Source organism: Crinia signifera, unplaced genomic scaffold (assembly GCF_055691185.1).
Source record: "Crinia signifera unplaced genomic scaffold, ASM5569118v1 HAP2_SCAFFOLD_157, whole genome shotgun sequence".
NCBI classification, from domain to species: Eukaryota; Metazoa; Chordata; class Amphibia; order Anura; family Myobatrachidae; genus Crinia; species Crinia signifera.
In genome coordinates this window covers 243,642-270,499 of record NW_028142050.1, presented here as the reverse complement: position 1 = coordinate 270,499, position 26,858 = coordinate 243,642, and the positions used below count along the sequence as shown (strand labels likewise).

At 49.5% G+C, this 26,858-nt stretch overlaps 1 protein-coding gene across 1 annotated transcript in view; it reads left to right on the top strand.

Moving 5' to 3' along the window:
- Window positions 1–26,858, top strand: part of LOC146053353 (uncharacterized) — a 50,111-nt gene that overhangs the window by 5,670 nt on the left and 17,583 nt on the right. The window contains exons 3-4 of the mRNA XM_083167992.1: window positions 8,194–8,367; window positions 23,047–23,197. Of these exons, the coding sequence (XP_083024118.1) occupies window positions 8,194–8,367; window positions 23,047–23,197 (325 nt within the window). The remainder of the gene's footprint in view (window positions 1–8,193; window positions 8,368–23,046; window positions 23,198–26,858) is intronic.

The following is a 26,858-nucleotide window of genomic DNA, read 5'->3' as shown; positions in this document are numbered from 1 at the left end:
TTCCTTGTGAAAATGAAAAATTTTGAGCCAGAACTGCATTTTTGTGTAAAAAATTTAATTATTCATTTTCACTGCCACGTTGCACCACAATTGGTGAAACCCCTGGGGGTTTGAAATGTACATTATACCCCTAGATGAATTCCCAGAGGGGTGTAGTTTGCAAAATGGGGTCACTTGTGGGGGGCTTCCACTGTATTGGTGCTTCGGGGGTCTTGCTAATGCGACATAGCACCCACCAAAATTCCACCAGAATCTGAGTTGCAAAATCCAAAAATCACTCCTTCCCTTCTGAGTCCTGCCATGCACCCAACTGGTATTTTTTGGTCACATGTGAGGCATTGCCATACTCGGGAGAAATTGGTGCACAGATTTTGGGGTGCTTTTTCTCCTTCATACCTTATGAAAATGAAAAATTTTGAGCCAGAACTGCATTTTTGTGTAAAAAAATTTAATTTTTCATTTGCACAGCCCAGTTGTATCAAAATTGGTGAAACCCCTGGGGGTTTGAAATGTACACTATACCCCTAGATGAATTCCCTGAGGGGTGTAGTTTGCAAAATGGGGTCACTTGTGGGGGGCTTCCACTGTATTGGTGCTTTGGGGGTCTTGCTAATGCGACATAGCACCCACCAACATTCCACCAGAATCTGAGCTGCAAAATCCAAAAATCACTCCTTCCCTTCTGAGTCCTGCCATGCACCCAAATGGTATTTTTTGGTCACATGTGAGGCATTGTCGTACTCGGTAAAAATTGGGGCACAGATTTTGGGGTGCTTTGTCTCCTTCATTCCTTGTGAAAATGACAAATTTGGAGCCAGAACTGCATTTTTGTGTAAAAAAATGTAATTTTTCATTTGCACAGCCCAGTTGTATCAAAATTGGTGAAACCCCTGGGGGTTTGAAATGTACACTATACCCCTAGATGAATTCCCTGAGGGGTGTAGTTTGCAAAATGGGGTCACTTGTGGGGGGCTTCCACTGTATTGGTGCTTTGGGGGTCTTGCTAATGCGACATAGCACCCACCAACATTCCACCAGAATCTGAGCTGCAAAATCCAAAAATCACTCCTTCCCTTCTGAGTCCTGCCATGCACCCAAATGGTATTTTTTGGTCACATGTGAGGCATTGTCGTACTCGGGAGAAATTGGGGCACAGATTTTGGGGTGCTTTGTCTCCTTCATTCCTTGTGAAAATGACAAATTTGAAACCAGAACTGCATTTTTGTGTAAAAAATTTAATTTTTCATTTGCACAGCCCAGTTGTATCAAAATTGGTGAAACCCCTGGGGGTTTGAAATGTACACTATACCCCTAGATGAATTCCCTGAGGGGTGTAGTTTGCAAAATGGGGTCACTTGTGGGGGGGTTCCACTGTATTGGTGCTTCGGGGGTCTTGCTAATGCGACATAGCACCCACCAACATTCCACCAGAATCTGAGCTGCAAAATCCAAAAATCACTCCTTCCCTTCTGAGTCCTGCCATGCACCCAAATGGTATTTTTTGGTCACATGTGCGGCATTGCCGTACTCGGGAGAAATTGGGGCACAGATTTTGGGGTGCTTTGTCTCCTTCATTCCTTGTGAAAATGAAAAATTTGGAGCCAGAACTGCATTTTTGTGTCAAAAAATTTATTTTTCATTTTCACTGCCCAGTTTTACCACAATTGGTGAAACCCCTGGGGGTTTGAAATGTACACTATACCCCTAGATGAATTCCCTGAGGGGTGTAGTTTGCAAAATGGGGTCACTTGTGGGGGGGTTCCTAACTTTTAGCATCTTATGGTGCCTAGAAACCTACATGGTGCCTAAAAAATAATCTCATAAAAAGGAGGCTCCAAAATCAAGTAGATGCTCCTTCTATTATGAAGTCTGTGGTTTGGTCAACGTGCACACTAGGGCCACATATAGGATATTTATGAAAACAAAAGAATTGGGGGAATCAATTTTTAGTCACATTTCTCTAGTAAAATCTACTGTGTTCCTTAGAAAAATGTATTAAAATTGCAAATCTGCAAAAAAAATGAAATTTTGAAATTTCACCTACACTTTGTTTTAATTCCTGTGAAACACCTAAAGGGTTAACAAACTTCCAAAATGCTGTTTTGAATACTGTGAGGGGTGCAGTTTTTGAAATGGCATCATTTATGGGGGTGTCTCACATACAAGTCCCTCAAAGTCACATCAGAACTGAACTGGTCCCTAAAAAAATCAGTGTTTGACATTTTCTTGAAAATTTGAGAATTTGCTATTCATATTTTAAGCCTCCTAGTGTCCAAAAAAATTAAAAGGATGTTGAAATAATGATGGAAACATAAAGTAGACATATGGTCTATGTTAGTTATTAACTATTTTGAGTGGTATGATTATTTGTCTCACAAGCAGAAAATTTAACATTTTGAAAATTGCTAAATTTTCCATTTTTTTACGACATTTTGGTATTTTTCACAAAAAAACACAGACTGTATCGACCCAAATTTACCAATAACTTGAAGTACAATGTGTCACGAGAAAACAATCTCAAAATCACTGGGATAAGTAAAAGCAAAAAAAAGTTATCCCCACTTAAGTGATACCTGTCAGATTTGAAAAAAAGGGCTCTGTCAGGAAGGCAAAAACAGGCTGCGGCGGGAAGGGGTTAACATCGTGCGGCTCCGCCTCCCGAATGCCGCTATTGGCCGCCTTGCGGCCTAGCGGCCAATCAGGAGCCGCTAGGCCGCAAGGCGGCCAATAGCGGCATTCGGGAGGCGGAGCCGCACGATGTACACAGTGTACCGTGCGTCTCCCTGTCCGTTCTGGATTCGGGCTGTCGGTTTGTTTTTTTGCCAAGACACTTACCTGGACTACGTCGCGCTGGGACAGGTGAGTATGGTTTCCTTCCACAGCTTCCCAAATGGATTTCGTCGGATCCGGACGGCGACAGCGACGGTCGACATGGAGGCAGAAGACGACACAGGAGGGGGCAGTGCCTCCCAGCGCCCTCTCATGCCACAAGTGACCGCTGGACTATGACGCCCTACCGCCACCGCCAGGCTCTAAGAGACAAACTAAAATAGTCTCGAAGAGCCGCCGCATGCCACCCGAACGAAAACTGACCTAGGTGTCCGCTAACTTAAGTTAAACAGGAAAAAATATCCCCCAACAATACCCCTAAACCCAAATTAGATAGGTGGACCCCATCGTTGGCAAAGTGCTGGGTACTAGATCTCACGAGCAAGGGGTGGCGAACTGCTGATCCCCCCTTACTTAAACAAATTTCGACACTGCAAAGTTCACCTTCTTCCTAGCTTTGTCAACCGCGGAGACATTAATGGAACCACGCCAAACTGTACGGGGGACGATATCCGACCAAACTATGAACTTTAATACAGCCAAAGCCCACACATACTGATACTTACCTATCTTGAGCCCGTTGGTAGGTCCCGGGGCTCCATGGTCCAGGGTCTGGTGCCTTGGTTCCTGGTTCCGTGGCTGCAGAGTCCGGGATCTTGGTTCCGGGGCTGGTCCGGGGTCCGGGTCTCCAGGGCTGAACAGTCCAGGGTCCAGGATCCAAAGAAATCCATTTGGGGACCTGTGGAAGGAAATCCTACTCACCAGGTCCTCTGGCGAAGATCCCGTCTTCTTCTCTCTGCCGTAGTCCAAGTCCCGCATCACCCCGCTCGGACTGAGGAGAGAAGCAGAGAACATTCATCTTCCACGCCTCTCCTCCGAATGATTCAGAGGCCGCCGAGGCAGAGGGGCCAGAGCCCCCCAGACCACTGCCAATCTCTCTCTCAACCCAAAGACCACAGACAAGCCAGTGGCATGACGGCCTACCGGCTCACTTGGGGGAACCCAAGGTGGGCGCCAGATTGTTACTGTTCGCGGAGGAATGGAGGTCTCATTGCACCAACGCGTGGGTTCTCCAGATTGTCTCCCAGGGGTACAAACTGGAATTTGCCACACAACCTCCAAACAGGTTCTTCCAAATAGGTCGCCCTCCATCAGTAGAGGCAGGTTTGAGCCTATTCGGGGCCATACAAACCCTGCTCGAGTCGGGAGTAATTATCCCGGTGCCAGCCCATCAGCAGTGCACGGAATACTATTCAAGCATTTTCGTGGTCCCAAAGCCAGACGGATCTGCCCGACCCATTCTAAATCTGAAGCCCCTGAACGAATTTGTTCTCTACCACAGATTCAAGATGGAATCGATTCGGTCAGTTATTGCATCCCTGGAGAAAGGAGAATTTCTCCTGTCTCTAGATATAAAGGACGCGTACCTGCACGTCCCAATCTGGGGACCTCATCAGCGATTCTTGAGATTCGTACTGCAGGATCGTCATTTCCAGTTCAGGGGACTACCCTTCGGACTTTCTTCCGCTCCTCGGGTTTTTACAAAAATAATGGCATGCATGACCAAGGCTCTTCGTCTGCAGGGGATAACTATTATCCCCTACTTAGACGACCTCCTCCTCAAAGCTCCAACTCGGGAAAAGCTGATGGCAGATGCCATGACAACTTGCAGGTTTTTAGTAAAAAATGGGTGGGTTGTGAACTTCAAAAAATCACAACTCAACCCATCACAACGCCTACAATTTCTGGGCCTCATATTGGACACAGTAGAGGAAAGGATTTTCCTACCACCGGACAAGATCATAGCTCTACAAGCAAAGGTCAGACAGGTTCTGCATCAGAAAAGACTCTCAGCACATCTGTGCACTCAACTCTTGGGTCTGATGGTAGCTGCGTTCGAGGCGGTCCCTTACGGTCGCTTCCATTCTCGGACTTTCCAAGAGAATCTACTATCACAATGTTCGGGCTCACACCTTCAAATTCACAAGCGTATCATCTTGTTTCAGAAGGCTCGCTCATCCCTGCTTTGGTGGCTTCACACCCCAAACCTGCTTCAAGGACGCAGTTTCAACCCTTGCACATGGACAGTCGTCACAACAGACGCCAGTCTCAAGGGCTGGGGAGCAGTCGCCCTAGGCCACAGGTTCCAAGGACGCTGGTCGCTGCAGGAGACAAAGCTTCCAATCAATATCTTAAAACTAAGAGCAATCAGACTAACTTTACTACAGGCTCACAACCTGCTCCAAGGTCTACAGATCAGGATACAATCAGACAACGTGACCGCGGTCGCATATATAAATCGACAAGGGGGCACCAGGAGCAGGGCAGCCATGCGAGAGGTCTGTCCCATATTAGAATGGGCAGAAGCCCACTCCAAGGCCTTTTCAGCAATATTTATTCCGGGAGTAGAGAATTGTCAGGCGGACTATCTAAGCCGCCAAACGTTCCTTCCAGGGGAGTGGTCTCTTCACCCGGAGGTCTTCCATCAACTGACGCTTTGGTGGGGGACCCCCGACATAGACCTGATGGCCTCCAGATTGAATCATCAGGTTCCAGGAGCGGTGGCAGTTGACGCCCTATCAATACCATGGCACTACCAACTGGTATACATATTTCCACCTTTCCCGTTGCTTCCAAGAGTTCTGAAGAAACTGAAAAGAGAAACAACAACAGCCATCTTAATTGCCCTGAACTGGCCGAGGAGGGCATGGTACTCGGATCTAAAACTAATGTCAATAGACAACCCGTGGCTCCTACCTCAAAGAGAAGACTTGCTTCTCCAAGGACCATTCACCTTCCAAAACTTACGGCTTCTGCATTTAACGGCATGGTTGTTGAGGCCGAATTGCTGAAACGCAGAGGTATCCCATCCAGGGTTATTCCAACAATGCTCCATGCTAGGAAGAGTGTGACTTCGGCCCATTACCACAGGATTTGGAAGTCCTACATTTCCTGGTGCGAAAGGCTCGGCTATCCTAAGGCGGTGTTTAGCCTACCTAGGTTACTAGAATTTCTCCAGGAAGGACTGGACAAAGGTCTTCGTTTAGCCTCTCTGAAGGTGCAACTGGCGGCGCTATCTGTCTTCTTTCACCGCAGGGTAGCGGTCATTCCAGAGATACAAAGTTTTTAAAGGGGGTGTTGAGGCTTCAACCTCCCTTCAGATCACCCACTGAACCCTGGGACTTATCAGTGGTTTTGCGATACTTGCAATCAGACCTTTTTGAACCGTTAGACTCGGTACATCTAAAATATGTCACCTGGAAGACTGTTATGCTAGTTGCATTAGCTTCAGCGCGTCGTGTTTTGGAACTAGGGGCCTTATCATGTCGGCCCCCTTTCTTACAGTTCTACACTGACAGGGCGGAATTAAGGACTAATAGTTCTTTTCTCCCTAAGGTGGTTTCTTCTTTTCATCTTAACCAGCCGATTATCATTCCAGCTTTCACTGAAGACTCTGCTTCCCTAGATGCTGTAAGGGCATTGCGAATATACTTGGAAAAAACGTCAGCATTGCGGAAGACTGATAGTCTTTTTATTCTCTATTGTCATGAACGCAGGGGATGGCCTGCGTCCAAAAGAACGTTGGCTCGTTGGATGTGCCTCACCATTAAAGAGGCCTACAGACATGCAAACAGGAATTACGGCTCATTACGGCTCATTCGACAAGGTCGGTTAGCACATCATGGGCCCTGGCAAGAGGGGTTTCCCTCTCTCAGGTGTGCAGAGCTGCGACCTGGGCAAGTGCGAACACCTTTGCCCGGTTTTATAAATTCGACGCCTTTGCCAAGGCTGAAACGTCCTTTGGCAGGGCTGTTCTGGGGGAATCTCAGCGCTCTCCCACCCGGGAGTAGTGCTTTGGTATTCTTCCCATACGTCATGACTCTGCAGTGTCCCCTGCTGGCCGAGGGAGAAATAAGGAATTTGGTACTCACCGATAATTCCCTTTCTCCAAGGCAGCTGGGGACACTGCACGCCCTCCCAGCGCTGTTTTCCTGCCAGGTTATATAGGTTACTACCATGTTCCTACAAGTTGGTCCTTCCTCAGGAAGACTCAGTTTACCATGAGTGTATCATTCATGTTGTTGTTATGTTGGGTGATTCTGTTATCTATACCTTACTTACTAACTCATATCGTTCATTTGATTAAATATTACATGTTTTATGTTGTATATCCTCCTCCTTCTAGTTCTTCTTGCCTTTGTTTCTCTTCCTCTCTCTTCCTCTCTCGGTCACAGTTTTACTAAGACTGGGGCTTGGTGGGGATAGAGGGGGGAGGAGCCAGCCACTTCAAAAGCATCTTAAAGTGCCAACTCCACAGCACCAACACTATGCCATACGTCATGACTCTGCAGTGTCCCCTGCTGCCTTGGAGAAAGGGAATTATCGGTGAGTACCAAATTCCTTATTTTTTACGAATTTGTATTTTCGGGATTTACAATCCCGAAAATACAACAATTCGTATTCCTAAAGATGGAACATTCATATTTGTATTTACAAATACGAATGTCTACACCATCGATAGGATACGACAGAAATCACCATTCAAAAGAATGGTGGTTCCTGATGTACTAAGCAGCCGTACTGATAATACGGCTGCTAAGTGGTGTAAAACACCCATGCAAATACGACAGGAAAATACACCTTGATTTCCCTGTCGTAGGCAGGCTTCAGTAAAAAAAAAAAAAATTAAAAAAAAAAAACGGAGTGGGGTCCCCCCCACAGCCATAACCAGCACCAGGCTGAAGGAGCCGGGGCCGGTAATTAAAAATCAGGGAACCCGACAAATAGGGGTTCCCCGATTTTTAACAACCAGCCCCAGGCTCCAGGTCCGGGGCTGGTTCCCAAAATACGGGGGACAAAATGACTAGGGGTCCCCCGTATTTTAAGAACCAGCCCCAGGCCAAACCAGCCAGCAGGGTAATGTCACAGCCGGGGGACACTTATTATATAAGGTCCCATGGCCAAAACATTAACCCTACCGACCAGTCAGCCTGGCCAGGGGCCCTGGGGGAGTGGGGACCCCCCCCAATGAAGTGGTCCCCCCCCTCCAGGACTTACCTGACCAGGCTGAAGCCTGGTGCTGTCCTCGATGCCCCTGGGCGGTGGGCATCGAGCTGATAAATGGTGTAAAAAAAAGATTAAACTATTGTCTAATACTGGGGCACTATGAGTCCCAGCAAGCCTCCCCCGCAAGCTGGGACTTGGAGAACCACAAGTCCCAGCCTGCGGGGCATTAAAGGGCCCGCTGGGTAGTGCCACAGTATTAAAAATAGTACAATAAAACACACTGACACACACTTAAAATAAAACTTTAATACATACAAAGCCCACACATACTAATACTTACCTATCTTCTTTCCGTAGGTAGCCCTGGTCCTGTGTCGTCTTCTGGTCCTGTGTCGGCGGTCTTCTGGATCCATGTCAACGTCCTTCTTCAAGTCGACGTCGCTGTCGGCGATGGCGTCCGGATCCGACGAAATCCATGTGGAAGCTGTGGAAGGAAACCATACTCACCTGTCCCGGGGCGACGTAGTCCAGGTAAGGGTCTTGGCAAAAAAACAAACCGACACGCGAAACCAGCCCGGACAGTAGGAGCCGCACAGTGTTTGTGTACATCGTGCGGCTCCGCCTCCCGAATGCCGCTATTTGCCGCCTTGCGGCCTAGCGGCTCCTGATTGGCCGCCATTGTTCTGAGGCTGCTGCTGAAGCCAGACTGACCAGTTTCCGAGTGGTCTCCATAAACATGGCCGCCGGCCTCCTGCACTGAGGACATGTCTAGTGCAGGAGGCCACTACAGAGACTCTTTGGCATGTATTCAATGCCGGTGCGAGCGGCCGGCGAGGGGGTTAAACTGCGAGGATCGCAGAAAACCAGAGATCCTCGCAGTTTAACCCCCGCGCCGGCCGCTCGCACAATGCAACGTTCCGGGGGAATCCTCGCCGTCACAGAACGGCGAGGATTCCCCTAAACTGCAAGAGCCGCAGCTAGTGCAGCAAACTCACTGTAATTAGCCTCGATTCTCGCAGCTTTTGGAGGCACATACGCAAATTCCCCCTCGCTCAAAAAACGGAGTGAGGGGGAATTTGCGTATGAGGGGGGTTAGTTGAATACTGACAGGGTGAGCGGTTCTGCTCGCAGTCACCGCTCGCCCACGGCATTGAATATATGCCTGTATGTTCCACCTACTTCCTGCCTGTGCGTTTCTTTCTTCCCTATGCTGCAGCCTGCCTCACTAGTGTCTGGCATCAAGGTAAGAGGGAGTGGGACTGTACAGGCTGAGCAGCCTGTAAGGTTCAGTTATTATACAGGGGGGAGCAGCCTGTGGGGGTCCAGTTATTATTTTAAGGGGGAGCAGCCTGTGGGGGTCCAGTTAATTTTATAAGTGGGAGCAGCCTGTGGGGGTCCCATTATTAATATACAGGGGGAGCAGCCTGTAGGGGGTCCCATTATTATTATACAAGGGGAGCAGCCTGTGGGGGTCCTGTTATTATTATTATTAATATAATACAGGGGGAGCAGCCTATGGGGTCATGTTATACAGGGGGAGCAGCCTGTTGTGTCCTGTTATTATACAGGGGGAGCAGACTGTGGGGGTCCTGTTATTATTACACAGGGGGAGCAGCCTGTGGGGGCCCTGTTATTATTATACAGGGGGAGCAGCCTGTGGGGGTCCCGTTATTTTTATACAGGGGGAGCAGCCTGTGGGGGTCCCTTTATATACAGGGGGAGCAGCCTGTGGGGGTCCCGTTATTGTTGTTATTATTATAATAATACAGGGGGAGCTGCCTGTGGGGTCATGTTACACAGGGGGATCAGCCTGTTGTGTCCTGTTATTATAAAGGGGGAGCAGCCTGTGATGTAATTTTATTATACAGGGGGAGCAGCCTGTGGGGGTCCCGTTATTATACAGGGGGAGCAGCCTGTGGGGGTCCCGTTATTATTATACAGGGGGAGCAGCCTGTGGGGGTCCCGTTATTATTATACAGGGGGAGCAGCCTGTGGGGTCCTGTTATTATACAGGGGTAGAAGTCTGTGGGGTCCTGTTATGATTATAAGACAGGGGGAGCAGCCTGTTGTGTCCTATTATACAGGGGGAGCAGCCTGTGGTGTACTTTTATTATACAGGAGTAGCAGCCTGTGGGGGTCCCATTATTATACAGGCGGAGCAGCCTGTGGGGGTACTATTATTATACAGGGGAGCAGCCTGTGTTGTCCTGTTATTATTATAAGACGGGGAGTAGCCTGTGGTGTCCTGATATTATACAGGGGGAGCAGCCTCTGTTGTCCTGTTATTATTATAAGACGGGGAGTAGCCTGTGGTGTCCTGATATTATACAGGGGGAGCAGCCTCTGTTGTCCTATGATTGGCCGCCATTGTTCTGAGGCTGCTGCTGAAGCCAGACTGACCAGTTTCCGAGTGGTCTCCATAAACATGGCCGCCGGCCTCCTGCACTGAGGACATGTCTAGTGCAGGAGGCCACTACAGAGACTCTTTGGCATGTATTCAATGCCGGTGCGAGCGGCCGGCGAGGGGGTTAAACTGCGAGGATCGCAGAAAACCAGAGATCCTCGCAGTTTAACCCCCGCGCCGGCCGCTCGCACAATGCAACGTTCCGGGGGAATCCTCGCCGTCACAGAACGGCGAGGATTCCCCTAAACTGCAAGAGCCGCAGCTAGTGCAGCAAACTCACTGTAATTAGCCTCGATTCTCGCAGCTTTTGGAGGCACATACGCAAATTCCCCCTCGCTCAAAAAACGGAGTGAGGGGGAATTTGCGTATGAGGGGGGTTAGTTGAATACTGACAGGGTGAGCGGTTCTGCTCGCAGTCACCGCTCGCCCACGGCATTGAATATATGCCTGTATGTTCCACCTACTTCCTGCCTGTGCGTTTCTTTCTTCCCTATGCTGCAGCCTGCCTCACTAGTGTCTGGCATCAAGGTAAGAGGGAGTGGGACTGTACAGGCTGAGCAGCCTGTAAGGTTCAGTTATTATACAGGGGGGAGCAGCCTGTGGGGGTCCAGTTATTATTTTAAGGGGGAGCAGCCTGTGGGGGTCCAGTTAATTTTATAAGTGGGAGCAGCCTGTGGGGGTCCCATTATTAATATACAGGGGGAGCAGCCTGTAGGGGGTCCCATTATTATTATACAAGGGGAGCAGCCTGTGGGGGTCCTGTTATTATTATTATTAATATAATACAGGGGGAGCAGCCTATGGGGTCATGTTATACAGGGGGAGCAGCCTGTTGTGTCCTGTTATTATACAGGGGGAGCAGACTGTGGGGGTCCTGTTATTATTACACAGGGGGAGCAGCCTGTGGGGGCCCTGTTATTATTATACAGGGGGAGCAGCCTGTGGGGGTCCCGTTATTTTTATACAGGGGGAGCAGCCTGTGGGGGTCCCTTTATATACAGGGGGAGCAGCCTGTGGGGGTCCCGTTATTGTTGTTATTATTATAATAATACAGGGGGAGCTGCCTGTGGGGTCATGTTACACAGGGGGATCAGCCTGTTGTGTCCTGTTATTATAAAGGGGGAGCAGCCTGTGATGTAATTTTATTATACAGGGGGAGCAGCCTGTGGGGGTCCCGTTATTATACAGGGGGAGCAGCCTGTGGGGGTCCCGTTATTATTATACAGGGGGAGCAGCCTGTGGGGGTCCCGTTATTATTATACAGGGGGAGCAGCCTGTGGGGTCCTGTTATTATACAGGGGTAGAAGTCTGTGGGGTCCTGTTATGATTATAAGACAGGGGGAGCAGCCTGTTGTGTCCTATTATACAGGGGGAGCAGCCTGTGGTGTACTTTTATTATACAGGAGTAGCAGCCTGTGGGGGTCCCATTATTATACAGGCGGAGCAGCCTGTGGGGGTACTATTATTATACAGGGGAGCAGCCTGTGTTGTCCTGTTATTATTATAAGACGGGGAGTAGCCTGTGGTGTCCTGATATTATACAGGGGGAGCAGCCTCTGTTGTCCTGTTATTATTATAAGACGGGGAGTAGCCTGTGGTGTCCTGATATTATACAGGGGGAGCAGCCTCTGTTGTCCTATTATTATTATAAGACGGGGAGTAGCCTGTGGTGTCCTGATATTATACAGGGGGAGCAGCCTCTGTTGTCCTGTTATTATTATAAGACGGGGAGTAGCCTGTGGTGTCCTGATATTATACAGGGGGAGCAGCCTCTGTTGTCCTGTTATTATTATAAGATGGGGAGTAGCCTGTGGTGTCCTGATATTATACAGGGGAGCAGCCTGTGGTGTCCTATTATTGTTTTTGTTGTTTTATTAATACATATTTTTAAACCGCAAAACCTATAAACTCCCCATCGGGTATCCCCCAGGTCCACACTTTCAACTTCACCATAACTTCAACTTAAACCTTAACAACTAACTTATCTAATAAAAAAGACACAGGCACAAGTGCTGGCGTTTCAAAATGAATGTCAAATTTATTTGACAATTAACTAAACTATATATATAATGGTGGCGGCACCAAAGAATGGTCACTATAGGAAAGTGGGGTTAAAGATGTCTACCATACACACCATCGCTGGTGATCACTCTCCCCGGTCATCCACTCATGCTAGTGGTGACCATCCCCCGGGCAGAAGCATGGCCGATGACCATAGATGTCAGGGGAGAGCGACACCCCACTATCTACACACAAACATCAAGATCTTACAAGGATGACCGTTCTTTACCGCCACAGCTAGGCCCTAAGCCGCAGCACCGCCACCAACTAGCAAAACGCTCAGCACTGTGTATCTAACCAGCTAAAAACATTGCCCAAAAACAGAGCCACGCCCTCCGGGCTAAAAATAAACACCATCGCTTCTATACAGCGCACTCCGCTGAAAGTCGATGGCGTCATGGCGAATAACACCCCCGCCGTTGGTCAGCAGATACTTCTCAACTGCAGCGTTCACCTTCTTCCGTGAACGCTCCAGGCGGGGGCAGGAAACAGCATTTCTCCACACAATCCTAGAGATTGGCCTCCAGCGCCCGCTGGAAGTATCCACCGTATCTGAGCAGAAGTATCCACCGGGACGGTGGATACTTCTGCTCAGATACGGTGGATACTTCCAGCGGGCGCTGGAGGCCAATCTCTAGGATTGTGTGGAGAAATGCTGTTTCCTGCGACGACCGCCATAGCTGTGAGGGGAGTAGAACCACCGGAAGATGTGGAAGGACCCGCCACCACTGGCTGAGATGGGGTAGGCATCCCGGAAGGGGCATTAGTGGGCTGACTAATAGCGGGCGCCTGACCACCCTGCGGGGGAACCTGACTCATCAGGCTGGACAGCAGGGTCATAAACTGCTGCACCCCCCCATCCGCTGCGGGTAAGGGGGTAGTGGCTGCTGGTACGGCTGCAGAAGTGGCTGGTGCGGACGCAGACCGCAGGGGAAACAGCCTGGACCGTCTGGGGATCTGTCGCCTGGCTATGTGTAAAGGGGACATACCCCTGGGGGCCCTCAAGTGTGTGTCTGCAGGCCCAGCCGGGCCTAATTGCCCCCCAGTGATCGGGCTATGTACTTGTCCTGCGCCCCTGGAGCGCCCCCATCCTCTGGCCTGCCTGGGAGTATTGGGGGAGGGGACTCCAGAGGGGAGACCCCTCTGCTGTAAGCGGCGAGCCAGCACAGGAATGCTGGAGGGTGGCATGTCCAGTTGAAGGACAACACCCCTTGTTACCGGGCCCTGAATAGCACCCTGCCTGCCCTGACCCTGCGACCTTCCAGTGCGAGCCCGGCTGGAAGCCCGCGATGCGGCACCGCCGGCGTCATTTCCGGCCATGTGTGTGTGATCTGCGGGGCGGCGGTGGCCTAGCCCTCTACCCCTAGTCAGTGAGCCACGGGCTGTACCCACGCCCGACCCCCCCGTAAGTCTGGAAGGCGACGCGCGCCCACCGCGGCCTGTGCCTCCGCCGGATTCACTTCCGGCTACTTCATTGTGTGCCGCGGGGCGGCGGGGGCCTAGCCCACCACCCCGAGTCAAAGCGCCACGGCCTCTACCCCCGCCCGACCCCCCCCGGACGTCTGTAGGGCGCCGCGGCCTGCATGCGCTCCACCCGAGGCCCGGCGCCGGACCGCGTCATCAGCCGGCGCCGCGTCTGGAGATGCGGTCGGCTCGGGAGCCGCAGGGCCGCGTCGCGCACGCCTCCTGTCCCCACTGGAACCACCAGGGATGCCGCCGCTAGACCCCGCAGCCCCCCCAGCCAGGTATGCAGCATCTGCCAGGTGGGCGGGCGCGATACCCTGCGCGGACGGGGCATTTTAGCTAAAGGGGCTAAACTGAATGGAAAGAATGAGAGTAAAAGGGGGTGAAGGGAGAGTGAGGGAGAGAGACAGCCTATAAAGAGGAGGATTGATGAGAAAGAGAAACAGAAGTTAGATTTAGTAAGCACGTGTACTACCCAGTCAGCTGCAGCAACAGGTCTTGCCTTCTCAGCAGCTTTTCGGACAGAGGAAGCTTCACATGCTAGCATGTGACTTTTCTTACCCTGTCTATACCCTCCCACTGCTCTGATAGGCCTTATGCCCATCCTGATTTACATATCAGCTGACCTTCCAAGTGTAACCTGAGGAACCCATCAGGGGTTTATGCTCTCTCATTGCTTACTCAGCATTCGTGGTTCTAATTTAACGATGCGCTGTTACTTATGGGCCAGTGCTCTGGACTTGCCCCCAGGCTAAAAGTTGCCAGCCAGCCCCTGCTTATTATCAATGTTCTTTATAGATTATTCTTTATCATTCATGTATATATATATATATATATATATATATATATATATATATATATATTGAATAGTGGAGCGAAATTCTTTATTCTCGCACCCGATTGTTCTGTTTGTATATGATGTGCCCACTCTGACTTTTCTTACAGACTTTTGTTTGCACCCGGAGGGACCGAGGATTTCATACAGCAGGGAGCAGTGGTCCTAGAAATAAAGTGGGGTCCTCGTGCAAATATACTCAAAGTGACATACTTGGAGTATACAGCTGGTCCCGTATATATCCATTGGTGTTATTTGTCTGCAACTACTATGCACCTGTAATTAGAGATGAGCACGTACAGATCCTAGAGATCCGAACACCCCCGAACTTACCTGTTCCGAAGCATTCACAAGCTGTTCGCGTCCATCCCACCGATAATAAAAAAACGAAAACAAGGCCAAAACGTCATCATCCTCCCGCATCGGATTCTCACGAGACCGGATCTCTATAAGTCCCGGCTTCCAGCGTCATCTTCGCTTGGCACGGATGTTTCCATACTGTCTGCAGAGAGGGGAGGGGGACAAACTACACATGGGCATGCTATGGGGGCTGCAGGTGGGGGACAAACTAAAGGGGGAACTAACAGGCTGCCTAACTTTATGGGGGCTTGTGAAAACAAAAGGGGAAACTACTGAGTAGTTGTACCCTGTACTGGCAGGGTACAACTACTAAGGGGAACTACTGTAATGGACTCACTAGGGGGGAGATACATCGCTGCCCGGCCGCAGTGATTCTAGCACATATGTATTAACATATGCGGCTAGCATCGCAGTGCAGTGACGGAGGTACTATTATGGAGCATTACTAAGGGGGGCTGCTGTATAGGACTTCTGTGGGGGGAAAACTAAGGGTCTCCCCCCATTTTTTATTAAAATAAAAAAGGTGTTTTTTTAACCTGCAAGGGTTGTCAAGTGTGCCATATCAATCCATCTGTGCTGTGCTGCCCAGTATCTCATTATTCCAGGGGAGCTACAGTACCACACATTTTTTAGGGCTGCTAAGTGTGCCATATCATACCAGACGTGTTGTATCATTCCAGGGGTCAGTCAAGTGTGCTGTATATTTCTTGGGGTCAGCCAAGTGTGTTATATAATTTCTGGGGTGAGCGAAGTGTGTACTATAATTTCTGGGGTGCTGATAAACCTGGGGAGCTGTCATTTTTATTAAAAGAATAAAAGGTACTTGTGTATTATCACGGCGCCCCCGATATGTGATCGCGCGATTTTTCATCGCATCGCATGCCATACACCCGATGCACTGTGATGCGATGCGATTTCAGCCCCCTATGCGACCAAATGGGTGCTTACAATGTTAAATGCACCCCCCCAGTATAAACGTGAACCCAAAGCATGGCGAGCGCAGCGAGCCCGCGAGGGGTGGAGGTACGCATCCTCCGACCTTTTCATACCCCCACTATCCACGTCGGCGTGGAGTTGATTTTATAAAGTGTGGCGAGCCCGAAGCGTGGCGAGCACTGCCGCGATGCCACGCCCCCATTTTTCGCTGCTGTGGGGCATGCCCGGCAGCTCTATGAGCTGCTGGCCAGCCCCCCTGCCTGCAAGAATAGATGCTGTGCACATGCGCACAGCGTCTATTCACAGACTACGGGGGACTCCCAACTGCCCCCCCCCCCACCGCCGCGGGACACTGCCGGCGGCGGGAGGGACGTGGGAATGTCCCAAAATATCTGGATGTTCCCGCGATAAGCGGGACAGTTGGGAGGTATGCTACCTGCGTTAAATCAGTCCAGGGGTGATGCTAAGTGTGCCATATCAGTCCAGGGGTGATGCTAAGTGTGCCATATCAGTCCAGGGGTGATGCTAAGTGTGTCATATCAGTCCAGGGGTGATGCTAAGTGTGCCATATCAGTCCAGGGGTGATGCTAAGTGTATCATGTCAGTCCAGGGGTGATGCCTTCTGTGCCGTATCAGTCCAGGGGTGATGCTACCTTTGCCGTATCAGTCCAGGGGTGATGCTACCTGTGCCATAACAGTCCAGGGGTGATGCTACCTGTGCCGTATCAGTCCAGGGGTGATGCTAAGTGTGCCATATCAGTCCAGGGGTGATGCTAAGTGTGTCATATCAGTCCAGGGGTGATGCTAAGTGTGCCATATCAGTCCAGGGGTGATGCTAAATGTGCTGTATCAGTCCAGGGGTGATGCTATCTGTGCCGTATCAGTCCAGGGGTGATGCTAAGTGTGCCATATCAGTCCAGGGGTGATGCTACCTGTGCCGTATCAGTCCAGGGGTGATGCTACCTGTGCCGTATCAGTCCAGGGGTGATGCTAAGTGTGTCATGTCAGTCCAGTTTTTGTGCCGCCCACTTGTGTCGCTTTGCATAGTCATCCAGCTACCTCGGTGCAAACTTTTGGCATAAAAACATTATTGTGAGGTGTTCAGGATTTATTGTGAGGTGTTCAGGATAGACTGGAAATGGGTGGAAATTAATGATATTGAGGTTAATAATAGCATAGGAGGCAAAAAATCTGTGATTTTAGTGATTTTTATGGTTTTTGGCAAATAAATACAGATCCAAAACACGAAGGGGTGGCTGCTTCTGCTGCTGCTGCTGCTGCTCTTCTCCTCACTAGTGACTGGGCTGAGCCTCGAGGCTGGGCAGGGCTCCTCCAGTGCACACAGTGTGCAACATGTGACTTCCTGTTAGATCAGGAAGCTAGGGATGGCCATCGTTGCCATTGCCATCGATGGTTGCCATCGATGGCAATTCTGCAACAGGCCATCGATAGTGCTAAACTATGCAATGGATGACCATCGATAATTTTACATATCGATGGTCATCCATTGTGTTTGATTGATTGGCCTGTGGGCCAATCAAAACACGGGGGCAGGGCTTCGCGGGTGCCTGGGGCGGAGCTATGCTCCGTGTCCCGACACTTTAAAAAAAAAAAACATCGTTTTGCTGTTCCATCGATGGAGGGAAACCATCTGGTTCTCCCCCATCGATGGCAAAAGTATTCGACATCGGCCATGAACCATCGATGATTTGAATCATCGATGGTCGATGGCCATCCCTACAGGAAGCTGGGGCCGGGGACTTACGCTGCCTGAAATATCTGACAGGACAGGGCAGCACAGAGGAGAGGAGAGGGAAGGAGCAGGTGAGGGGATCCTGCTGCTGGTGCTGCTGCCTGTCATACAGTATGACAGACGCAGGCTAAGGCACACAGCATTATTACTAGAGCGCACCTGACCTTCCGCTGCGCCTCTGCTGTATTCCTCCTGTGGTGTCCACTGTCAGGTCCTCCGCGAATTGTGTGGGTGGCGCTACACCCGCGAGTGGGTGGAGCCATGTTCAGCTATCGGCCTCACATGCGGCCGGCCTCCCGGGAAAGTTCCCGGTGACTTAAATGGCCAATCCGCCCCTGTTGGCAGCCACCAGCACTGGTTTTGCCTGTTACCTTGTCCATTAATAATATGAATTGATCCTAGCCCACCAACCCAATGCACCCCTGCAAGTGTCCTGAGGCACCCCTGGGTGCCTAGGTACACAGTTTGGGAACCACTGGTCTAAGTGATAAAATCATAGCAATTATCGGAGATGAATTCATTGGGTGTATTCAATGCCGTGGACGAGTGGTGACAGCGAGCAGGGCTGTCTGCTTGTTGTCACCGCTCGCCTGGTCAGTATTTAACTGACACCCCCCGCACGCATACACTGATGTACTACTAGAAAAACACATTTATCTATTGCCATCTGTGTAATTCCTCAGGTACACGCACAGTATGTATACAGCAATATGACAGAAATGACCAACCTAAAAGGTAGATATTGCCGCATTTATACAGCTTCATAATCAGGAACGAATACCCTTTAATGTTGTCACCATGGATGTGGGCCCCGAAGACTCGCAGCCCAGTGGTCTGGTCTGAATTAGGCCATATGTTACATGCTGTTTTGAAAAATGACAGGCGCTGATTGGTTGGTGCTTTATCACTCTCCATTTTATCACTTTCCAAACTAAAGGTGCGTACACACGGGGAGGTATATTGCTCAGTGTCTCCTTTTCATCAGCGACCAGAGATGGTCGCTAATGAAAAGGAACCTCTGCCGGGGGAGCCGCAGAGGTAATCAACTGGTCGCAGCAGCAAACTCCTGCGACCAGCGATTAGAATGGGGCTGAAAATGGGAGCGATTTATAGCAGGGGCACTCTCCCATCACTAGCAATATGGTCACCAGCGACCATATTTCCAGCGATTATAGCCCATATCGCTACCGTGTGTACACGGCTTTATCACATCCCCTTAGTACTTGCCCATTGACATATTTTAGATGTACCGAGTCTAACGGTTCAAAAAGGTCTGATTGCAAGTATCGCAAAACCACTGATAAGTCCCAGGGTTCAGTGGGTGATCTGAAGGGAGGTTGAAGCCTCAACACCCCCTTTAAAAACTTTGTATCTCTGGAATGACCGCTACCCTGCGGTGACAGATAGCGCCGCCAGTTGCACCTTCAGAGAGGCTAAACGAAGACCTTTGTCCAGTCCTTCCTGGAGAAATTCTAGTAACCTAGGTAGGCTAAACACCGCCTTAGGATAGCCGAGCCTTTCGCACCAGGAAATGTAGGACTTCCAAATCCTGTGGTAATGGGCCGAAGTCACACTCTTCCTAGCATGGAGCATTGTTGGAATAACCCTGGATGGGATACCTCTGCGTTTCAGCAATTCGGCCTCAACAACCATGCCGTTAAATGCAGAAGCCGTAAGTTTTGGAAGGTGAATGGTCCTTGGAGAAGCAAGTCTTCTCTTTGAGGTAGGAGCCACGGGTTGTCTATTGACATTAGTTTTAGATCCGAGTACCATGCCCTCCTCGGCCAGTTCAGGGCAATTAAGATGGCTGTTGTTGTTTCTCTTTTCAGTTTCTTCAGAACTCTTGGAAGCAACGGGAAAGGTGGAAATATGTATACCAGTTGGTAGTGCCATGGTATTGATAGGGCGTCAACTGCCACCGCTCCTGGATCCAGGGACCTGGCACAGTAGAGAGGAACCTGATGATTCAATCTGGAGGCCATCAGGTCTATGTCGGGGGTCCCCCACCGAAGCGTCAGTTGATGGAAGACCTCCGGGTGAAGAGACCACTCCCCTGGAAGGAACGTTTGGCGGCTTAGATAGTCCGCCTGACAATTCTCTACTCCCGGAATAAATATTGCTGAAAAGGCCTTGGAGTGGGCTTCTGCCCATTCTAATATGGGACAGACCTCTTGCATGGCTGCCCTGCTCCTGGTGCCCCCTTGTCGATTTATATATGCGACCGCGGTCACGTTGTCTGATTGTATCCTAATCTGTAGACCTTGGAGCAGGTTGTGAGCCTGTAGTAAAGTTAGTCTGATTGCTCTTAGTTTTAAGATATTGATTGGAAGCTTTGTCTCCTGCAGCGACCAGCGTCCTTGGAACCTGTGGCCTAGGGCGACTGCTCCCCAGCCCTTGAGACTGGCGTCTGTTGTGACGACTGTCCATGTGCAAGGGTTGAAACTGCATCCTTGAAGCAGGTTTGGGGTGTGAAGCCACCAAAGCAGGGATGAGCGAGCCTTCTGAAACAAGATGATACGCTTGTGAATTTGAAGGTGTGAGCCCGAACATTGTGATAGTAGATTCTCTTGGAAAGTCCGAGAATGGAAGCGACCGTAAGGGACCGCCTCGAACGCAGCTACCATCAGACCCAAGAGTTGAGTGCACAGATGTGCTGAGAGTCTTTTCTGATGCAGAACCTGTCTGACCTTTGCTTGTAGAGCTATGATCTTGTCCGGTGGTAGGAAAATCCTTTCCTCTACTGTGTCCAATATGAGGCCCAGAAATTGTAGGCGTTGTGATGGGTTGAGTTGTGATTTTTTGAAGTTCACAACCCACCCATTTTTTACTAAAAACCTGCAAGTTGTCATGGCATCTGCCATCAGCTTTTCCCGAGTTGGAGCTTTGAGGAGGAGGTCGTCTAAGTAGGGGATAATAGTTATCCCCTGCAGACGAAGAGCCTTGGTCATGCATGCCATTATTTTTGTAAAAACCCGAGGAGCGGAAGAAAGTCCGAAGGGTAGTCCTCTGAACTGGAAATGACGATCCTGCAGTACGAATCTCAAGAATCGCTGATGAGGTCCCCAGATTGGGACGTGCAGGTACGCGTCCTTTATATCTAGAGACAGGAGAAATTCTCCTTTCTCCAGGGATGCAATAACTGACCGAATCGATTCCATCTTGAATCTGTGGTAGAGAACAAATTCGTTCAGGGGCTTCAGATTTAGAATAGGTCGGGCAGATCCGTCTGGCTTTGGGACCACGAAAATGCTTGAATAGTATTCCGTGCACTGCTGATGGGCTGGCACCGGGATAATTACTCCCGACTCGAGCAGGGTTTGTATGGCCCCGAATAGGCTCAAACCTGCCTCTACTGATGGAGGGCGACCTATTGGGAAGAACCTGTTTGGAGGTTGTGTGGCAAATTCCAGTTTGTACCCCTGGGAGACAATCTGGAGAACCCACGCGTCGGTGCAATGAGACCTCCATTCCACCGCGAACAGTAACAATCTGGCGCCCACCTTGGGTTCCCCCAAGTGAGCCGGTAGGCCGTCATGCCACTGGCTTGTCTGTGGTCTTTGGGTTGAGAGAGAGATTGGCAGTGGTCTGGGGGGCTCTGGCCCCTCTGCCTCGGCGGCCTCTGAAGGTTGAGAAACCCTCATCTGGCTCTCCCCCTGAAGCCCGCATTACCCCAAAAGGAGCGAAAGGAAGGACTTACAAATTGCCTCTTCGGTGCAGGAGCCAAAGAGGGCAAAAAGGTCGACTTCCCCCCCGTGGCCTGGGAAATGAGCTTGTCCAATTCTGGCCCGAAAAGCATATCTCCTGAGAAGGGGAGGGCTTCCACCGCTTTTTTAATTTCTGGCTCGGCTTGCCAAGAGCGTAGCCACACAGTGCGTCTAGCCAGGACGGCAGAAGCTGAAACCTTTGCTGCTAATGTGGAAACATCAGAGGCTGCTTCCCCAACATAGCTAGAAGCGTCCCTGATACATTCTGCCAAGGGTAGCAATTCCTCCTTGGGAGTATCCTGTTCCAGGCCCCTGATCAAATCAGCGGCCCATGTCTCCATTGCCCTGGCTACCCATGAGGAGACGAGAGCTGGACGTAAGATGACACCTGCGGTAGTGTAAATATTTTTGAGAGCACTATCAAGACGTTTATCTGGTGCTTCTTTAAGCGATACCGCTCCCGGAATGGGGAGGGTGGTTTTCTTTGATAAACGTGACAATGAGGCGTCCGGAGTGGGAGGAGTCTCCCATCTAGCTCTAGACTCGGCCGAAAATGGGTATAAGGAATGAAATCTTTTAGACATCTGAAACTTCTTATCAGGTGTCTTCCAGACTTTTACTAAGGGGTTATATAATTCCTCAGAGTCTGGAAAAGTTATTGGTTGTTTCTGAACCCTGCCAAAAATGGATACCTGAGGCGGGATAGGCGAGTCAGCAATATTAAGAGTAGATCTGATCTCTCTTATGAGACCCTCAGGGGGAAATTTACTAATATGAAAAACCGAGTTTTTCGTATTAGTATTTTCCCTACGACTGCATACGACTGTTTCAGTCGTATGCAAAGTCGTGTTCCGGAGGGTCATTTACAAAGCAGTCAGATACGACTGCTTTGTAACCCACCGATGTCGTAGGAATTCGTATATACGGCTGCTAATACGAATTATTTGTAGCAGTCTGCACGGATCAGTCAGATCCGTGCAGGCTGCGGTGTAAAAAAATAGAAAAATTAAATAAATTTTAAAAAAAAATGGCGTGGGGTCCCCCCCACAGCCGAAACCAGCACCAGGCTGAAGGAGCCGGGGCCGGTAATTAAAAATCAGGGAACCCGACAAATAGGGGATCCCCGATTTTTAACAACCAGCCCCAGGCTCCAGGTCCGGGGCTGGTTCCCAAAATACGGGGGACAAAATGACTAGGGGTCCCCCGTATTTCAAGAACCAGTCCCAGGCACAACCAGCCAGCAGGGTAATGTCACAGCCGGGGGACACTTATAATATAAGGTCCCGTGGCCAAAACATTAACCCCCTGACCGGTCAGCCTGGCCAGGGGCCCTGGGGGAGTGGGGACTCCCCCAATGAAGGGGTCCCCCCCCTCCAGGACTTACCTGACTAGGCTAAAGCCTGGTACTGTCCCCGATGCCCCTGGGCGGTGGGCATCGGGCTGATTATGGTGTAAAAAAAAGACTAATCTATTGGTTTTTACTGTGGCACTACAAGTGCCAGCAAGCCTCCCCAGCAAGCTGGGACTTGGAGAACCACAAGTCCCAGCCTGCTGGGCATTAAAGGGCCCGCTGGCACTTGTAGTTCCACAGTTAAAAAAATAGTACACAAAACACACTGACACACTTTTAAAATAAAACTTTAATACATACAAAGCCCACACATACTAATACTTACCTAACTTCTTTCCGTAGGTAGCCCTGGTCCTGTGTCGTCGTCTTCTGGTCCTGTGTCGTCTTCTGCCTCCATGTCGACCGTCGCTGTCGCCGTCCGGATCCGACGAAATCCATTTGGGAAGCTGTGGAAGGAAACCATACTCACCTGTCCCAGCGCGACGTAGTCCAGGTAAGTGTCTTGGCAAAAAAAACAAACCGAACACCCCGAATCCAGGCCGGACTGAGAGTCGCACGATGTTAACCCCTTCCCGACATTTGACGTACATTTACGTCATGGCCGGGATGTACTTCCCGACGCATGGCATAAATGTACGTCATGGCTTTAAACTGTCACCGCGTCTATAGACGCGGTGACAGTTTGGAGATGTCTGCTGTCCCTGACAGCAGAAATGTCCCAGCATGTCCAGGGGGGGCGGCGATGCCTCCCCCCCGTCGGCGATCGCTGTGGTTGGCTGTTCAAATGTGAACAGCCAATTACAGCGTTTTCTGTGTACCGGCGAATAACGTTCGCCGGTGACACAGGGATTGGTGGTGATTGGTGCTGTAAAGTACAGCACCAATCACCACGGGGTGTAAGGGTGACACTGGTGTCACCCCACCTCACCCCACCCGCCCCCAAAGGCCGTGATTGGTCCGTCGGACCGACGGACCAATCACAGCCATAGAGGGTGATTTAAACTAACGGTGACTGCACTGCAGACGCCATTCCGGTCTGGAATTGCGTGCAGTGCGGTCACCGTGCCTATCTGCCGTGACATACTGACCTGATCCTTGCAAATACTTACGTGATCACTGCTTGTAGCGTGCTGGATGCTTCCTGGATCTTGTGACTTCTTGTGACTTCCTGTGTTGTGCTGCTGCAGTGTGATAGAGTTATAGATAGAGAGATAGAGAGAGATAGAGAGAGATAGAGAGAGATAGTGACAGAGAGTGCTATATTTTGTGTCTGCTGCCCCCCCCTGTTGTGCTGATCAGTATATCTGTGCTGATCAGCAACTTTTTGGGGGTGCTGGGTTATATATATACAGCTGTGCTGCGTGTGCAACTGACTGCTGCCCCCCCTTTTGTGCTGATCAGTATAAATTAACTGATCAGCAACTTTTTGGGGGTGCAGAGTTTTTTTTTTTATATATATACCTGTCAGTGCTGCTGCTGCAGTGTCATAGAGTGATAGATAGTGAGAGATAGAGAGAGATAGTGACAGAGAGTGATAGAGAGTGCTATATTTTGTGTCTGCTGCCCCCCCTTTTGTGCTGATCAGTATATCTGTGCTGATCAGCAACTTTTTGGGGGTGCAGGGTTTTTTTTTATATATATACCTGTCAGTTGCTGCCAGTTGCACTGTCAGTTGCACCAAAGGTTGTGCACCTGCTGCCCCTCACTGGTAATCAGTGTCGCATCAGTGATCACCTTTTTTTTTTTTTTGAGGGTGCTGTGGGGTCTTTTTTTAATTTTTTTTTTACACACACTGTGATTTTGTGGGTGTCCTGTGGCCACTGTGCGCTGATCAGTGACGTACATCACTGATCAGCTTTTTCGGCACAGGGTTGATCTATTTTTTTTTTTTTTTTGATCAAATTCCTGTTGCCTTTGAGCGCTGTTCAGTGACGGACGTTATTGACCAACATCTGTGCTCAATTTTTGGCGCAGGACCTTTTTTTTTTTTTTAACCCCTTCATTTTTTTTTATTGGGATCAATTTCCTGTATAAAGTATTTTTTTTTCTGCACTACATACACACTACACACTACATACCCCCCGTGTTGAAATAAAGTTTGTACCCCCCCTACACTATACACGTGTTGAAACATTTCACTACCAGAAACACAAAAATAAAAATGGCATCCCAAATGTCATCCCAAATGTCATCCCAGTCATCCAGAAGAATGTATTCAGCGGAGGAGGCATATGCCATGCTTGCCTCTGACTCTGACACAGCCAGTGATGCAAGCGGGGAATTTGAAGGATTCATCTTAAGCTCCTCTTCCTCCTCTAGTGATGAGGGACCCCCTCAAAGACGCCCCCGTAGAGCAGCTGAGAAACCCCCCCCCCAATAATTGATCTCGTATGGACCCCACCACCAGACAATTTTGAGCCCCAGGTTCCTGAGTTTTTGGCCATCCCAGGAATCCAATTTGATTCCACAGGTCTCAGAGAAATTGACTTTTTCAAATTATTTTTCTCTGATGATTTTATAAATTTAATGGTGGACCAAACTAATTTATATGCCCAGCAGTTTATTGCTCAAAACCCCACGTCATCATTTGCTAGGTGGACCCCTGTAGATGCAGTAGAGATGATGACGTTTTGGGGTCTGGTGTTTCATATGGGCATAGTAAAAAAGCCAGAAATTAGGCAATATTGGAGTACAGATGTTCTGTACAGCACCCCACTTTACCGTATGGCCATGACCCGGACTCGTTTTGAGTTACTCCTTAAATTTTTGCATTACAACGATAATGCACAGTGCCCACCCAGAGATGATCCCACCTTTGACCGGCTATTCAAAGTCAGGCCGGTCATTGATCATTTCAGTGCCAAATTTGCAGAGATGTACATCCCAGATAAATTCATTTGCATAGACGAGTCCCTTATACATTTTAAAGGAAGGGTTAAATTCCGCCAGTACCTTCCCAGTAAGAGGGCAAGGTATGGCAAAAAAAGGAAAAAGTTGTGTGAAAGCACCTCAGGGTACACCCACAGGTTTAGGGTATATGAAGGGAAGGATTCAAGAATTGAACCGCCAGAATGCCCCCCCTCCCTCGTAGGTGTTAGTGGAAAAATTGTCTGGGATTTAGTGCACCCCTTCCTGGATAAAGGTTATCACCTCTATGTGGATAACTTTTACACTAGCATCCCCCTGTTTAAGGCCCTTGGTTCAAGAGGTACAGCAGCTTGCGGTACTGTGCGCAAGAACCAAAGAGGCCTCCCAAAAACGCACATTGCCCAAGTACTGAGAAGGGGTGAAAGCAGGGGAATATGCACCGAAAATATGTTGTTGGTCAAATATAAGGACAAGAGGGATGTCCTTATACTGACAACAATTCACGGAGACAGTACCACCTCCGTCCCTGTACGAGGTACCAGTACCCACACCTCAAAACCTAATTGTATACTGGATTACAATAAGTACATGGGCGGAGTGGATCTTTCAGATCAGGTACTGAAGCCGTACAGTGCCCTGCGGAAAACAAAAATCTGGTACAAGAAGCTGGCCGTGTATATCATCCAGATGGCACTGTATAACGCTTACGTGCTATTCCGTTCTACCAGCCAGAGGGGGACATTTATGCACTTTCAAGAGGAAGTCATAAAGGGCCTAATATTTGGGAACCAGCAGGCAGAGGGTCCCAGTACTTCTAGTACTGGCCCCCGTATTGTACCAGGGCAGCATTTTCCTGATGAAATCCCCTCCACTGGAAAAAAGGGCAGGACACAAAAAAGGTGCAAAGTTTGCTATAAAAAGGGAATAAGAAAGCAAACTATTTTCCAGTGTGACACTTGCCCCGACAAACCCGGACTATGTATAAAGGAGTGTTTTAAAATATACCACACATCTATGGATTATTAGGTTCATCATTTCACCGTGCTTCGGGGGTCTTGCTAATGCCACATAGCACCCACCATTCATTCCACCAGAATCTGAGCCGCAAAATCCAAAAATCACTCCTTCCCTTCTGAGTCCTGCCATGCACCCAACTGGTATTTTTTGGTCACATGTGAGGCATTGCCGTACTCGGGAGAAATTGGGGCACAGATTTTGGGGTGCTTTTTCTCCTTCATACCTTATGAAAATGAAAAATTTTGAGCCAGAACTGCATTTTTGTGTAA